The sequence below is a fragment of the Xyrauchen texanus genome, chromosome 3 (genome assembly GCF_025860055.1).
Source record: "Xyrauchen texanus isolate HMW12.3.18 chromosome 3, RBS_HiC_50CHRs, whole genome shotgun sequence".
Lineage (NCBI taxonomy): Eukaryota > Metazoa > Chordata > Actinopteri > Cypriniformes > Catostomidae > Xyrauchen > Xyrauchen texanus.
Window position 1 is genome coordinate 12252265 of NC_068278.1, and position 16868 is coordinate 12269132.

The following is a 16868-nucleotide window of genomic DNA, read 5'->3' on the forward strand; positions in this document are numbered from 1 at the left end:
GAAGTCAGACGTTTATATACACCTTAGCCAAATACATTTAAACTCTTTTTGATAATTCCTGATATTTAATCTTAGAAAACATTCCCTGTCTTAGGTCAGTTAGGATCACTATTTAATTTTAAGAATGTGAAATGTCAGAATAGTTGAGAGAATTTATTTCAGCTTTTATTTCTTTCATTACATTCCCAGTGGGTCATAAGTTTACATACATTTTGTTAGTATTTGGTCGTATTGCCTTAGAATTGTTTAACTTGGGTCAAACATTTTGGGTAGCCTTCCACAAGCTTCTCACAATAAGTTGTTGAAATGTGTCCCATTCCTAAAGACAGAACTGGTGTAACTGAGTCAGGTTTGCCTTGCTCAAACACACTTTTTCAGTTCTGCCCACAAATTTTCTATCAGATTGAGGTCAGGGCTTTGTGACGGCCACTCCAATACATTGACTTTGTTGTCCTTAAGCCATTTTGCCAAAACTTTGGAGGTATGCTTGGGGTCATTGTCCATTTGGAAGACCCATTTACGACTGAGTTTTAACTTCCTGGCTGATGTCTTGAGATGTTGCTTCAATATATCCACAGGATTTACCTTCCTCATGATGCCATCTATTTTGTGAATTCCCTACTGCAACAAAGCACCCCCACAACATGATGCTGCCACCCCCATGCTTCCCGGTCGGGATGGTGTTCTTTGGCTTACAAGCCTCACACTTTCTCCTCCAAAAATAATTATGGTCAGTATGACCAAGCAGTTCCATATTTATTTCATTAGACCAGAGGATATTTCTGCAAACATTAAGATCTTTGTCACCATGTGCACTAGCAAATGGCAGTCTGGATATATTATGGTGGTTTTGGAGCAGTGGCTTCTTCCTTGCTGAGCAGCATTTCATGTTATGTTGATCGTTTTACTGTAGATTAATTTAATCAACTAATGTTAATAAATGGGACCTTATAGTAAAGTGTTAGCCCTTTTATTTTGTTTCATTAATTGTTTTTACTGCAGAAATGTATCTGAAAAGAATACAATAGGCTATGTAATAAAAGGTTCCCATTATGATTACCACAAAAAGAAACCTTCATAAAAATGTGACAAGTTCAACTAGACCTGATCCCCCCACCACCACCACCACCACCACCACCACCACCACCACCACACACACACATACACTCTAATTGCAAAACGCTGTTTTTCAGTCTACACAATGTAAAGTGTAGAACAATCGAGTTCACAGACAGGAATGTTGGATCGCATTTGCATTTTAATGGAACAAAGAACACAATAGTAGATGAACATTCTTTAGAAAAATCCTCAAAACATGAGATCTCAAATCATTCTTAGGCACTGCCTATGTTTTATGATCATCGTTTTATTCACCAAATGTAATCAATGCAAAATAAGGCAACACAATAGGTCTCGTCTATAAAACTCCAATGGGCAACAGTGCAAAATTCTGATCCATTCAGGTTTCTTGTCTCAATACTAAACACTTCATGTAAAAAGTCGTTATTTAGATATTATACACAGAATTATTGTCATTCTAACAAAATGTTCAGAATGGATCTTTGCACTGCAGTATGTTCTCCCACGAGACTTCTCAGGAAGAATCCATTAAACCACATGGATCAGCATTTAACAGAGCCGCCGCTATTGATGAAGTTCAGATGAAGCCCAAACCTGACCCTCCATCCCACCCACCAGACTACAAAAAAAAAAAAAAGCATGCATGCATCCATAATAAACACTTGAAATTTCTTTATATAGCCTCCCAACACTTGAACACAGTTGTTTCGTTATTTACAAACAGAACGGTATACTGTAATTATAAGCCCTCAAAATAAGTGGAATGCAAAACAATTTAAAATACCTAAAATTTGTGTAACATCAAATTGTTTTTGTGAAAACGTATTAATATTGTGCAATATTTATCTGCCGTCAAGGAAAAAAATGTGGCAGTAATCCCTGCAATTGGTTTAGTTAGAGAAATTGAATGTCTAATTAAAAAAATACAACAGTTGACATCCATTTTATTCATTTTATAAACAAAGATAAAGGTTTGACATTTCACATGATTCGATGGTGTCATCGCTCCTTTCAAGAAAACAGTTCTGCTTTTAAAATGGCAAGTCCAAAGAAAAAAAGGCAAAGCTTCATATATTACAAAATCAGCAGCTGAAATTGCTCTAAAAACAAAACAAAACGCAAAATGGAAAAGTTGCAGTTATTGTTGAATTTTATTTATAGTACTTTTGAGTTTAAAATGGCATAGTCCTCTCCGATTAAGTCCGTCGGACACCAGGCCGATGACCTATGGATTTATGTGGGTGTGCATTAATGTGTCTGAATACATGTGTGTGTATCAGGATGTGTTGTTTAATCCCAGTATTGGAAAACTCAAGACTCCACAATGACAAGCAAGAACTGCCTCATAGTCCACCTAAACTAAAGTTAAATTACAGGTGGAGGGGTGGGGAGGGCCCCCCAAAAAAAAGGAAGAAAATGGCACAGCCCCTCCCCTCCCCTCCCCATGCCAGGCTTCTAGTTTTGTGGTTGAGAATGAGGGGGTTGTGTGTAAATCCCTGCTGCAGCCGCAGTGGAGTGCTAGAGTTGTCCATTGGCACATCAGTGTGTGTGGTATCCTGCAGTGCCCATGCTGGTCTGGTTGGCTAGCATGGTCCCATTGACTCCCTGTGCAGGCTCCACCACACCACCGTTACTCACTGCACTGACCCCAGTCCACCCAGCACCAGCCTGTAAATGACTACATAGAGGAAGAAAAAAAGACTGTCAAGTTAGTGGCACAGGAAAAACTAGCTAATATTTAACAGGTACTTTTATTCCCAAGTGACTTCCAGTACATTAAATACCTCATAATGACTGCACAAACACTGAACATTGTCTCACATTCAACTAAAAAACAAATTCCAAACTGGTTTGTTTGGTCATGAACATTAGTTTACGTTTTTTTTTTGTGTGTGTGTAAGGTGAAAAACAATATCAAATATAGCTGCAAGCAGCAATTACCGGTGTTCAAGTGGCATAGGGACTTTAAGTGCATGTGCAAAGGTTTTAAGAATTATTCTGATAGCCTGGCAAGCACCTAAAATGGAGATAAAGCCATTTATTTTTCAGCACTCACAGATACACAACCATAGAGATGTTTTTTTTATATATATATATAAAATCGCCAACTACTGTCTGTTCCACACACAATTTTGCATGCTGCTTTGGAATCACGTTTAATTTGTTTAGGCGTTATTGGCTAAACTAAGCCACACCCATATGTTTAAATTACTATTATAGCCATTCTAAATAAAGTTCTACGTTTGTATATAATTATTTATCTAGAAGTTCAGAGAATTGTACTACACTGGTTTTGTCGAGGTTGAGTGGAAAAACCTACTAGTAACTCTTTATATAATTTCAAATATTTAACGAACAATTTGACACCTATGGTTCTTGAGGAAACGATGTTAAGAATGAGATCTATTATGATATAAATGACGTGTCTGTCTGAAACATTGCAGAATACTCAACCATTCACACACACGTAAAACACGAGAGCACTGTTATAGCGCCACTATTGTCCGATCTCTAACAAATTTTGCATGATTCTTCAAAATATCTTGCATAAGCATACTAAGTTTGATGAAAATAGGACTTTTTGTGTAGGTCTTATTGGCTTTTTGTGATCTAGGCCACACCCATAAAATCCTTCCAGACAAATAGAAGATTCTGCCTGTACAGGTTCTCACGTAAAAACAAGGAATATATGACGAGAAGGGCATGGCCGGGCTGTAACGGTAGATGCCCAGTGCCGAATCAGCCGGGAAAGGGATGAGGAGCTGGGACACCAGTTAGAGTCACATGGGGCTACTGTGTGTGTGTGTGTCTCTGTGTTTTATGATAGGTTTCAGTTATTTTATGACATTAAAAGTTATATTGACTGTTCTGCCAGTTCCCGCCTCCTCCTTGCCCACCCTGAACCCGTTACAGACTATTTTACAAAAGTAGGTTTTTTTCCTACTAGCCTAAAATATTTAACTACTACCTAAAATATTTAACAAACTATTTGATTGGCACTAATGGTAAAGGCACATTTTTTCAGAAGTGGAGATCTATCAAGTGATATCTTTAACGTGCGTCTGTATGACGTACCGCAAGATATTAAGTGATTTACACGCATGTATAACACGAGAGCACCTCCTGGTGATCTTTTTTTTAACATTTTGAACAGACCTCTAGGGCCAAGAGTCAAACATGCCAACACATTTCGTTACGATCAGCCTTTGTTAATCTTGTCTAAGAGGTGCTGAAAGTTGATTGGTTAAATGGCGGCCATGTTTTTCAAGATATGCAACTGTCCTCATAGAACTTGATGGCGCGTTGGACAGACACTGCATGCAAAATAACAGGTCAATCCTTAGTTGAGCCATTTTTAGTTTTTACATTTTTATAGCGCCATCACATGGCCGAGGTATGCAATTTTTTTATGTCCTTAGAATGACCCCATATATAAGTATCCCGGGTTTTGAGAAAATATCTCATACCATTCAGGAGTTATAGGTATTTGCGTAAAAGTGGCCATGTGTGGTTTTGTATGTTTTGGCATACCGTTGCGATTTTTTTAAAAACTTTTTTTAATAGTTATTGATAATGGGACTCCAAAGGATATTTCTGCATAAAAAAAATTATATAATAATTTTTAAAGTGATTGGTCAACCCTCTTGCCACTATAATGTCCATTAGGATAAGAGTTCAGCAATATTTTTAAGTGTCACTTTAGCATTTCTTCAAAACATTTGGCAGTTGCATATTTATTGTAACTCTGCCTAAGTGACCAGACAAATGGATTTGTCCTATTTTTTTTTTTTTCACATGCAAATCAAAATCACAAATGAATGCAACATACACTGCCCAATTCAAATTGTAAACAAAAAAGCATGATATTTTTTAAAATGTGGTAGATCCGACCTGATAAGCTGGGGAGTCTGCGTGGCCAGAATTGCCGTTGCTAGGCCCCTAAATTTCATTTTAGCCCCCCTAAAAATCTGTGACTCACAATCAGCACACAAATCTGTGATCACATATTTTAAGCTTTCTTATGCCCCAAGTAAACTTTGGTTAGATGTGAAAGCTAGGCAAGGACACCTCACACAAATTTCATCATCAGCAGTGTGCTCAAGCACTAAACGCGTGTGGCCCGATTTTTTTTTAACCGAGAATACACTGAACACTATGAGCATATGCCTGGAATTATTTGCACTAATTAGTGAAGCATGTAAATTACTTACTTGAAGCCTTGTTGGTTCCAGGCCTGTCCGTACACGCCGTAAGTGGGTACCTGCCAGCCGTTATGGACATACTGGCTAATTTGTTGTGCGTTGCCGTACCACTGTCCCCACTGACCATATGGCTGTGCCTGTGCGGCGAAGCCAACTTTGTTTTGCTATAAAATCAGAATCACAGAAAGGTTTTTCAAAATGTATTTACAGGAAACTCTGATGTTCCACATAGCTCTAGGACATTCCATCAAGCAATTATTTTGTCTTAAGTGGCATTTAGCTGGATTATTTCTAAACCCTCTCTTCAGAGCAAACCATGGGATGAAAACATTCTCCTGCTCACCTGGGGTACCTGCACCTGCTGCATGGGGCTGACCATGTCTGTAGTCTCTTTTCCCCAGTAACATTTCACTATGTGACCTTCTACAGACGTGCCATTAACAGACACTATTGCATGAGCTGCGCTTTCATGAGAGTTGAACCTGAAGAGATGGAGAAAAGAGTTATCAGTCCTTATGGTTACGACCTGTAAGTGTTGTGTCTTAGCTTGAATGAACATACCTCACAAATGAGTAGCCTTTGTCTGGGAACACTCGAACTTCCATTATTTGGCCAAAAGGAGAGAAGGTCTGTCTCATGAGTTGTTCTTCGGAAAAAGAAGAGAACGTTAGAAAATATATATTCATCTATCCATTAAAGCATAAGAATTTTCCAGCATTGTCACTTTTTTGCATGGCAAATGAAATATTTTACCGAAGTTGTTTGCAGTGTTAATAGAAATGAATAATTGACTGTGTACCACAAAATAACAGACAATAAGTAGACAAAATGCCTTTTATCATCACTTGCTATACAAAAAAAAAAAAAAAAAAAAAAAGGCAAAACAGAATCAAATCTGGACTGTAAGGTGCATCCTTTAACGTTAAATATAGAAATTCTCACCTGTAAGGCCTGTACTGACTCCACCACAATAGACAGTGCAGTTGCTGGGGCTGGACTGGTTCACTACCTCATCAAAGGACAAGTGCTTGGTGTTGGTTGCTAGAACAAATCACAATGAAAACGGATTAATCATGAGGTCTTTGTATGAGTTTTTAGGTTAATAATTATATTAATACAAATAGGTATGATGGTTTCAATAAACCACCTTGATCATCGTTCCTTCTTAAAACATTTCATGAATATGAACTTACTTTCATAGGTGGCTTTGGGTGCTGGGGGTTTTCTCGTAGCCCAGTTAGTCCTGATCTGCCTGCCGCCCAACCACTGGCCTCCCATCTGCTGAATGGCATTCTCTGCATCCTGCCAATAACCAGTGCAACACAAACATCAGTACATGGCCACAACAGAGACTTCTGGGATTTCAAAGTAGACCATAAATTCACATGCACACCATGATTCTGCCTAGTTAAAAACCTGCCTTTCCTGATGTTGGGATAAGGACTCACCCATTTGTTGAAGAATGAAACAAAACCGTAGCCTTTAGACTTCCCCGTCGCCATGTCTTTCACAACACGTGCGTCACTGTGAAAAGAACAAATCCACTGAGAACAGAGACAATCATGCAACATGCAAATAAAATCCAGGGGGACGATTCATATCGATTTTTCAACTTTTAAATGTAATTAACTAAAAATTAACTTCACAATTATTCAACTAATATTCTTTATTAGGGATGCACCAATATGAACTTTTTTGGCCAGTACAGATTTTAACAAGAATCCTTTAAACTTGTCTATATTTTAAAATGCAGCCTTTTAAGGTTTAGCATTTGTGCAAGGTTAAATTACGATTTCAATCTTAATTCAATCAATCATGCAGCATTAATGGAGATCATCCCGTTATCTCCGAAATCAAAGTCTGCTGGTTTCAAAGTGTTTTACTTATGTAACCTATAGGCAAGTTTCGCTTTCACAACTCTTGCGCCTGTTTATGCCGTTTTTCTGCCTTAATGTGAAATATTACATGTTCTTAGGAGTTTTGGGTTGTGCATTTGAATTCACAGAGTCTTTACAAAGAGGGTTACTAATTAATTATATATAAATAAACCATTGATTTTTCAAATCACCATTTTCATTCTTATAACTGATATGCCAATGGTTTTAATTTGGTCAATAAATATTGGCAGCCGATATTTATTCTTTAAGCCGATTCTTTATTAGAATGTAAGGCAACCTCGATAGAGAAATCAAAGATCTATTCATTAGAGAATCCAAAAGGTATGCAAGACAAATGCACCAAAAATGTTAGTGCAGCACACAGGAAGTTGTCAAACTGTAAATTTTAAATTAACCAGATGTTCCGAAATAATAGTGTCAAATAAGAAAATGACTAAATACTTTTTGGCCAATGTAGGTATGAATGTTTATCTAAACCAAGTCTATCTGAAAGTTATCTACGTAGAAATCAATTTCTCATCAAAGACAGCAATGCATCAGTATTCTGCTTCACTGTCATATAACAGTGGTATTTATTGTGACAGATTACTTTGAAAGAAAGAAAAAGGGGACCTACTCTACGAAGTCCCTAGAAGTTAATGTCCAAACTAAATCAAAATAATGTATTTTTAGAAAGACTAGCTACATTAACCTAACCACAGAAACAGGGAGCCAGTAAGGTCTAATATGCTTATGGTTTGCATTGTACATAGATATTAGGAAATAAACTGGCCTTGTTTTGTAAATTGGCACTTCTATATGCATTTGGTCATTTGGAAACAGTTCTCTTAAATATACAAATATCGATATATCATCATATCGCCAGTTACCTTGTGATTTCCACCCCTAGCGGTGCCCTCTAGTGGGAATTTGCAGACATGCTGAACAGTGCATCAATATGAAATGATAAATGATTATCATTAACATTCAACTCACAAAGTTTGTCAAAATTATTGCTTCACAAATGTTGGCTTTTGATGAAGTGAACTTGACAAGTCACAGATAAAAGCAAATAATTAGCAATATATCTGAATCCTCATGGTAAAAGGAGCAGTGAATATTTGATTCTCTGATTTAAAGCCTATCCATGTGGTTTGATATGAAGGACCGTAACTGTCCTGTCCTTAATGCTTTATTATGGGGGTATTTAAAGTAGAATATTTTGTTCAACAAGAGCACAAAGCCAAGGCCAATTATGGTCTGATTAAGGTGTAGGCTAAACATGCATGCTGTACCAAGTCAGATACAATCACACTCTAAATATTACCGGCTTCCTATCACACAAGTTCATCCTGACGTGAACAGCCATCAGTCTCCATGTTGTTAACTTAGGTTACGTACATTTGGAGCGCACACGCAGCTGATCAGATTAGTGGTAGCGTCAAGTCAAGCGTTTTTCTCTTATTCAGCCTTTGGTGGACTGGCAACTTATCCATATATAGCATTAGCTAATATTTTTATGTAAAAGCTTAATTTAACCCAAAATAGTAGTCAAAACTAGTGCCCGCCGATATTAGCCTTTCACCGATACATTGTATCGGCACATGTTTACCGATATGCACAGATATGAAAACTGTTTTCAGAACATATAATGTAGAAAACAATGCTTTAGAATTGGTGTCATAATGTAGTTTGTCCAGCAGAGCATGCTCCGACTCCACCATTTACAGAGTTGATGGTGGTTCTTCAGACAGAGTGGAGTTAAACTTAACGGATGAGCGGTGTCTTCTCGGTAAGTTGCTAACTAGTTAGTGTAATACATACTGGAAAGTTAATAAACAATAACCCCATCATTTTCCCCTTTTCAATATAACTAATATAATGCTAATCCTGTCCCTGATAACCATGTCGCTCATATCTGTTTGATGTTAGCCAACTATAGTTTGTCAGTGCAGTCAGTAATGTAGCAGATTTAAAAGTAAACATCAGAGCATCTTCTTACAGCTCAGCAGACAACAGTTCGGTGGTGGATTGTGTCTGTTGAGTGTTGATTTCATGCTACGTTGTTACCTAGTTGGTGAGACGCAATGCTGGAAAGTAAATAAACAATGTCCATCTTTTACTCTCTGTGACAACGAGCTTATAGCTAACTAACTAACCACATAGCTACTTTCATAGCTTGTCAGCTGAGTGGAAGCTAATGTGTAAACATGTATTCACAAAACGGTTTTGTTCAGGAGTCACTGTTTGGCACCCCCTTCAACCGAACAATTCCAGTCATTGCGTTTATAAAATGTAATATTGAAAAGTCTGGTTTTCCACTGTTGAAAGTTTCCCCTGAACTTGGATGGCAGAATGCGTTGTGCAACACTGCTGCCGCTGTTTATCTCTTGACTTGGCAGGTGTAAATGCTTCTCGTTTTACATCCTGCCCCTATTTGACTGGCAGTATTAATATAGTCAGCATTTGACTGATACTAAACAGTACTGCTGATGTTTATTAAGCTATTTATTTTATTCTTAATTTTAATTAAGAATAAAAACTGTATTTGAAACTGTACTGATGTTTATTTAGCCAATTTATTTTATTTGAATTTATTTTAATGGTCAGCAACTGACAGATCCTAAACATTACTGATGTTTTTAATGTTTTATGGTATTTTTAATTATTCTTTATGTTCTCAGTGTTCATTTCTAGAATTTGTTGACAAAGTATAATAATAATGTCAAATATTCTTTGATAAAAATATTTGTTTAAGAAAGCAGCCTTCTGAGTACCTTTTGCATAGTCATATCGGTGAACAATCCACATAGAAAAGGTCTGTTCATTCCAGCAAAAAAATTAGCTATATCGGCCACTAAATTGGCAATCGTTGAATTTCCCCATCTAAAATCAGTATAGTCTCAAAAATCCCATATCGGTCGGGCTCTAGTCAAAACATGCATTCGAATAAAACTATTAAGTATAATAAATCACCCAGCGCTACAAGAATTTGCCAACACTTTTTGATCAATGAATGTCCATGACCTTATCTATTGTTTGTGAATGGATGGGGATTGCTTGGACAAGACATTGATTCAGACGGATTACCTAATGAATGAATTAGAACGATTTGTGAATCCGTTTAATCATTCATTAAATGAACGCCTCACTGACAAACCATAGGCTGCATCACTATGGCTTGCAAACAAGTTTCACACTACACAAGAGCCATATATAGCCGACAAAATATTTCACAAAACATATTTTTAAGATTTAAGCATTTCAATTTCACATCAAATTCAAGTAATCTTTAACAATTAAAAAAAAAAAAAAAAGACATTTTAAGTTGAATTTAGCTAAATTATCATTTTGTTTTAAATTACACAATTTAATTTTATGCAAATTTGTTATGAAACTGAAATGCGTAAATCTTAAAAATATGTTACATTTCTTGAGTATAGTGGAGCTTACACAAAAAAATTTATATTTGTAAGAGAAACTTAAGACTGCCATTTCGTTTTACATGGAAAGTGAAATCGTGGTATTAAGCATTAACCTTGGCAAGACAGTTAATAACTGGGTTTCAATTAAATTACTAATGGCCTTGCCAGGTTGTGTAAACACTTTAAACAGCAGTTAAACAGTATTAGATTGTGCATTGAAACGCACTCAATGACTCAAAGAAGCTAAAGCATTGTAGGGATTTCATTTATTCAAATTGCATCATGCCGTTTCACTTACGATATCCTTCCAAATGGTGCAAAGGCAGCTCTGATGTCGTCAGTGGTGATTTCTGGGCTAAGGTCTCCAACAAAGACGTGAAAGTGATCTGAAAAATATCCAAGAATCACTTGAATTCTCTTGTGTCTCTAAAAGACATAACAGCTGGTGAATCATTTAGTGTTATAGTAGAGAGCTACACTGAACTGCTTGTTCATAATAGCTTACAGACATATAAAGTGTATAAAAACTCACTGGTTGTGTCTTTTTTCTGGCTGCTCGGTGAGGTAGCCCAGTTGACCTTTACCTCCTAAGACATAGGGGTATCAGGAGGGCAGAGCAGAAAGTGTGAGAAAAAGGTTAGAAATTAAGTAGACATGATCAATGTGCTGCTTTGAACTTTGCCATAGCTCCTTTTTCACAGTAAATGTACAGTTGAGAGGAGGGAGACCTGACGATACTCAGAATTCACACTTTACTGTCCTATTGAGCACTTATTTGAATAGGAAAAAAATCTTGGTAGTAAAAAAAGTCCAAATAACAAGGGACTTACAAAACAAGTGAAATTACCAACTTGTATTACTCCTCAAATGGTCCTTCATTACCTGTTGAGGATAAAATATTTTGAACTGAATAGGGAAAAAGAATCTTGAGAATTTGCCTCTAATGTATCATTTATTAAGGACTTGAAGATTTCTACATGTTTAAAGGGGAAATGAGGGATATTTATGAGATGGTGACATGACTATGAGTGAACGTGGCTGATGTTTTCTACTTTTCTCAGGATGGTTGATGTGGAAATCCATTTCAATGAGTATAAAATGCTCTACTAACCAAAGACATTGAAAGGTTAAGTCTATGCCACAAAGGTGGATCAAGAACTATTTTCATAAAACATTATTATAGGTAATCATGAAATGCGCATTAATTCAGCATGAACAGTATAGAATCTCAGGTCAACATGACAAGCCTGACAAAATCTCCCTCCGTTCACATTGTACATCCAGGTTACAAGGCTGATGTTGACCTCAGAGTCACAGGTTTAAGTTAGATACATGTTACATGAAACATTATGTGCTTCGTCTGCAGTTCATTTTATTTACCCCACCCTCCCGCCCCAGCCCAACTCACCCTGTAGATACGATAGCTTACCTTACCCATTATTTTACGCCCGTTCATGGCTGCGAGGGAGGATGCTGCGTGCCTATGTTCAAAGAACTCCACAAAGCAGTATGGATCGTTACCTGCCGTCTAAAGCAAAAATCTGATTAGACTTAAAAGGGACACATTATAAAAAAAATACAAACAAACGGCTTAGTTTAAGATAGCATACACTGAAGGAAAAAAAGTGGGAAACGTAGCTTGTTCGATTTACTAAATCGTTTTATCCATGTTTAATCATGTACTAATTATTTTAACTGCACAACAAAATTGTATTTCTCTTCTTGTTTTCTTTGACTTGCATGGACTTGACAGAATAAAAAACAATTAAGCGTTTTTATGCACTTTTGAGCAAGATAATAAAACGGAGAGACTTCATAGTGTGTAATGTTTTTATTTTGGAATTTAAAACAGATTCGGATATGCCATTGTGGTTGAGAAAGGGTCCACATGCCATATTGTACACTGCGTTACTCAAGTAGTAGCACATACCACTTAGCATGCTAATGAATGTTATTGCTAGCTAAAGGTTAGCTAACTAGCATAGCCTAACAAGACAGTATGACACAAAAATACTATGTAAAACTGAAGAAATGAATCATGTAAAGAACACTATAAAAAAATTACTCAGGCTACTTCATATGGTAATTAAAAATACCTTTATTCCATCATGTTTAAATTACGTCAACAAATGATCTTTTCTGACAAAGGATGAGCTAAACCAAGAGAAAAATATCTTGATTTAACTTAACTGAATCATGTAGAACCGATGTACATGATTAAATCATGTAAACTCTAATAATTTTTTGTGTGTAGTAATTGACAGTCCAAATGTACAACTTACATCCATAATCATTTTACAGCTCTTGCAGGGGCCAATTTGACCAAAAAGCTGCACAATAAGGGCCTCGGTCACATCCCGTGACAGATTTCCAACATACCTGCAAAAAATGAGAACATTGAGTAGCCGACCAGCTGAAAACAAGAAACATTTATTGACATCAGTGATTTGAGTTACTCAAATTCGTTACATTGTGCCCACGTGTGCAATCTTTGCCACAGTAAACAATCTAATCTACATTAAAATTAAATCAGGTAAATTATAGGACACGTGGGCTATTGCTTAACCTCAAACCCCCCCAGTTAGTCATCCAGCAATGAGCTGCGTTTAATCTCAGATGTACAGATTTGAAACAAAGAAAGGAGAAGAGCGATCGCACAGCATGCGCCCTACCAGCAACAAATGCGGGGTTACTTTCGCATTTGGGATTAAACAGTCAAATATAACTCGCCCAGCATTTCATGTTAGCTCTTTTATTTATAATCTCTATTTTCACGCTTCCTGCATGTCATGCGTGTGCACAAAACACAGTATTTATTCATTTAAAAAGCGTTGGAAACACGCCAGTGAATATACTAGACTGTCTCTTTGTCTCAATGTAACGACAATGAGCTTTCAGTAAGTACCAAGCAACTTCACATACACAGCACTGCGTGTTAGCGGCCCTTCAACGGGCCTGCATTTTTTATCCAATAAATAACCAACACGCGGACTACGCGATGCTTTAAAACCACACATCTGAGCGTTGTTTGCGGTGTTCTCAAGCGACAAACACAGATTAAATCTCACAGTGCAGCAATCAGAGCTTTTGTTTGAGAGGAACATAATGTACACGTCTGCTTTGTATCTGTACATCGCTAGACCTAACATTACACTCGATGCTTTTATTAACAGATAAATATAACGGTTGTGGTTTAAAAAAGTTGGACGGACAGTGCTTCTCCTTCTTGGCTGATCTGAAGTTATTTGTCTTAAGTATACAATGGGGATAAATACGTACAGGGTCTTCGGTTGCTCGTCGTCCATCATGTTTCCCCGATCGAATTAAGACACCGAACCCTGAGATAAAAATCCTCTTGTGTCGATTTTGAGATTATCCTGAGTTCCGCGGTGTCTCTGTCTTTCCCGTGTTGTTGCCCTCTCTGTTCTACACCAAACGGGTTGTACTGAGAGTAAACGTGAAATGCCGCCTCGGCTGAATCCAGTAATGAACAATAGAAAAGCGACATAAGATGGCGGAGGAACCGGACCGGAAATGGGAGTGCGCATGCGCAAACGAACTAAAAAGCGCACCAAAAGCCAAATTTGAAAAGGCGTTTGAGTTCAGTCCAGCATATTAAAAAAAAAAATTATACTAAGTGCTTTTAAGAAAAGCATAACAGAAAAGTGATTTTTGTTTTTTTACGTGGAAAAAAATACGTGCGCCGCCCGGGAATCGAACCCGGGTCGCAAGAATGGGAATCTTGCATGATACCACTACACCAGCGGCGCTACAATAACTGTTCTTTAAATATGTCATGGTGTTGTCTTGTGAAATATAATCAGTTGTATGTTTTGTGATGTTATTGACTCCATCTTGGAAATTTAATCTTATAACCTTGCTTCATTCTTTAATCAAAATTTAAAAATAAAATAAAGAACAATAATCAAGTTTTAAGTAATTATTTTTATTAATAAAAACTAATGTCGATGTTACCCTCTGGACTGAACATAATTGAAAGTTTACATATTTGTAAGTCAAAGTAAAGATTTTTAAAGCATTTAAAAAATATATATATTTTAGCTTTTTGTGAGACTTGGTTGACCACTTCAGTATGTCAATATTCTTATTAAACATTATTTGGAAATAGTTTCTCAGTCACATAAAAAAAACAAAACAAAACTGACGAACCCAAAACTGCAAAAAATGCCAAAGGTGTCAGGAGATATCTGCAAAGATTAATTACAAATTATTATTATTATTATTATTATTGCTAAATTAAAGCCTAACTGAACGCATGAAATTCATCAATTCATATTTTGTATGTCTTCAATACAATGCATAAATTATGACGTTCTGGTTTGTGTATCATGATAGATTATATAATCCATACAGTGATACAAACATTTAAATGCTTTCCTATTTACTATATTTCATAAAAGTCCAAATGTGTTTCTGGGTCAAAGTGGCCCAAAATCAGGTCACTTATGGTGTTGAAATCCTTCTGTCCAGGATTGTTGCTGGAAAATACATTTCGTGAAGATCTCAAAACCACGCGAAACCTACAATACATTCACTTTTTAAGCATCCTGTCTTGCAGAAACCCTTTGAAATAATACAACGCTCCATTGAAAAATAGATAGCACAGGCTCCGATGAGAAGGAACAGTATGAAAATCGTGCACTGCAGCTTCTCTATCGATGCAAGGTAACAGTAGGGTCGACACTGGTAAAATCTAGTCAATACACAGCATGAGTAATACAATGACAATTGATGCATTTCTCTGTGTTGCCACAAAGTGGAGACAAATGTATATAAATGATAAGCACGCAGGTGAACTTGGCCAATTCTCTCTTTGTCCTCAGCACTGTGCTGGATAAATATTACTAAACAGTAGGTGATTCTTTAACTAATAGTATTTTTTACCTGGTTTGTCCCCCATTTTGTACATATGTTTTTCTACATACAGTAAACATGCAATAGACAAACTGCTTTAACCATTATCATGCATCTCATGCAACTTTTGAAATAACTCTTAAAAGGAGACCCTCCATTCTGCATTTTGTGTATAAACGTGTCCTGTACGCGTTTTTGCACCGGCCCGCGCTATTTTAATTGTTGTTCTATGTAAACATGCACTAGATGGACGTCTTTGACCATTTTGATGTGTTTCCAGCGGCGTGTGCTGTTTTAAGAGCGGTACAACCTCAACTTTCAAAAACGCGTCTGTTTCCATTCCACTGCTGCCGCTGGCTGGGAAAACCATCATACAGAGTAAACAGACAACAGAAGATGTGAGATGTCGCACCTGTGAAGACCAGAATCTCTGCTTTGGCCTCTCTTGAAGCATCCCAATATTACGAAATAGTGACTGAAGTTTAAAAAAGTTCCTGATCAAATCAGTGCAGGATGAAATGTGTGCATCGTGTTTCACCGTAGATTGTATTATGTGTGTTCAGCACATTTCAGCATTTGTTGTATGTGTGTTCGGTGTTTTCAGCTCATATCAGCGTGTATTATAAGATTTTTTGGTCATATATCAGCGTCATTTCTGTGTTTTCGGCTCATATCAGTGTGATTTCTGTGTGTTTTCAGCTCATATCAGCGTGATTTCTATGTGTTTTTGTCTCAGATCAGCATGATTTCTATGTGATTTCGGCTCCTATCGGCGTGATTTCTGTGTTTTCAGCTCATATCAGCGTGTATTTTAAGTGATTTCGTGTCATATCAGCATGATTTCTATGTGTTTTCGTCTCATATCAGCGTGATTTCTATGTGTTTTCGGCTCATTACAGCGTGTATTATAAGTGTTTTCGGCTCATATCAGTGTGATTTCAGCTCATATCAGCGTGTATTATAAGTGATTTCGGGTCATATCAGCATGATTTCTATGTGATTTCAGCACATATAAGCCTGTATTATAAGTGTTTTCGTCTCAAATCAGTGTGATTTCTATGTGTTTTCAGCTCATATCAGTGTGTATTATAAGTGTTTTCGTCTCATATCAGCTCATTTCTATGTGTTTTCAGCTCATATCAGCGTGTATTATAAGTGATTTCGGGTCATATCTGCATGATTTCTATGTGATTTCAGCACATATAAGCGTGTATTATAAGTGTTTTCGTCTCAAATCAGCGTGATTTCTATGTGTTTTCATCCCAGACCAGCGTGATTTCTATGTGTTTTTGTCTCATAGCAGCGTGATTTCTATGTGTTTTCGTCTCATATCAGCATGATTTCTATGTGTTTTTGGCTCATTACAGCGTGTATTATAAGTGTTTTCATCTCAGATCAGCATGATTTCT

At 36.9% G+C, this 16868-nt stretch overlaps 1 protein-coding gene and 1 non-coding gene across 2 annotated transcripts; both read right to left on the reverse strand.

Moving 5' to 3' along the window:
* Positions 1-1221: 1221 nt before the first annotated feature.
* On the reverse strand, positions 1222-14092 carry LOC127627942 (cytotoxic granule associated RNA binding protein TIA1-like). Its single transcript, XM_052104569.1, has 12 exons — positions 13864-14092; positions 12867-12963; positions 12014-12112; positions 11117-11171; positions 10883-10970; positions 6731-6806; positions 6476-6584; positions 6225-6323; positions 5844-5928; positions 5626-5764; positions 5292-5446; positions 1222-2758 (listed from the first exon to the last, which is right to left on the reverse strand). The coding sequence occupies exons 1-12, from the start codon at positions 13890-13892 to the stop codon at positions 2620-2622; spliced, it is 1170 nt and encodes a 389-aa protein (XP_051960529.1). The 5' UTR covers positions 13893-14092; the 3' UTR covers positions 1222-2619.
* Positions 14093-14283: 191 nt separating this feature from the next.
* trnag-ccc (transfer RNA glycine (anticodon CCC)) lies at positions 14284-14354 on the reverse strand. The gene has a single exon. It is a non-coding gene; the product is annotated as a tRNA-Gly (tRNA).
* Between the last annotated feature and the right edge of the window lie 2514 nt (positions 14355-16868).

Bases quoted from the DNA above. Each gene is read 5' to 3' on its own strand.
- LOC127627942 (XM_052104569.1), bottom strand. From the start codon at position 13,892: ATGATGGACGACGAGCAACCGAAGACCCT. The intron at 6,807-10,882 runs GTAAGTGAAACG...TTCTTTTCACAG, and splicing joins GCACCATTTGGAAGGATATC to TGACGCACGTGTTGTGAAAG. The intron at 2,759-5,291 runs GTAAGTAATTTA...TCCTCTATGTAG, and splicing joins TGGAACCAACAAGGCTTCAA to TCATTTACAGGCTGGTGCTG.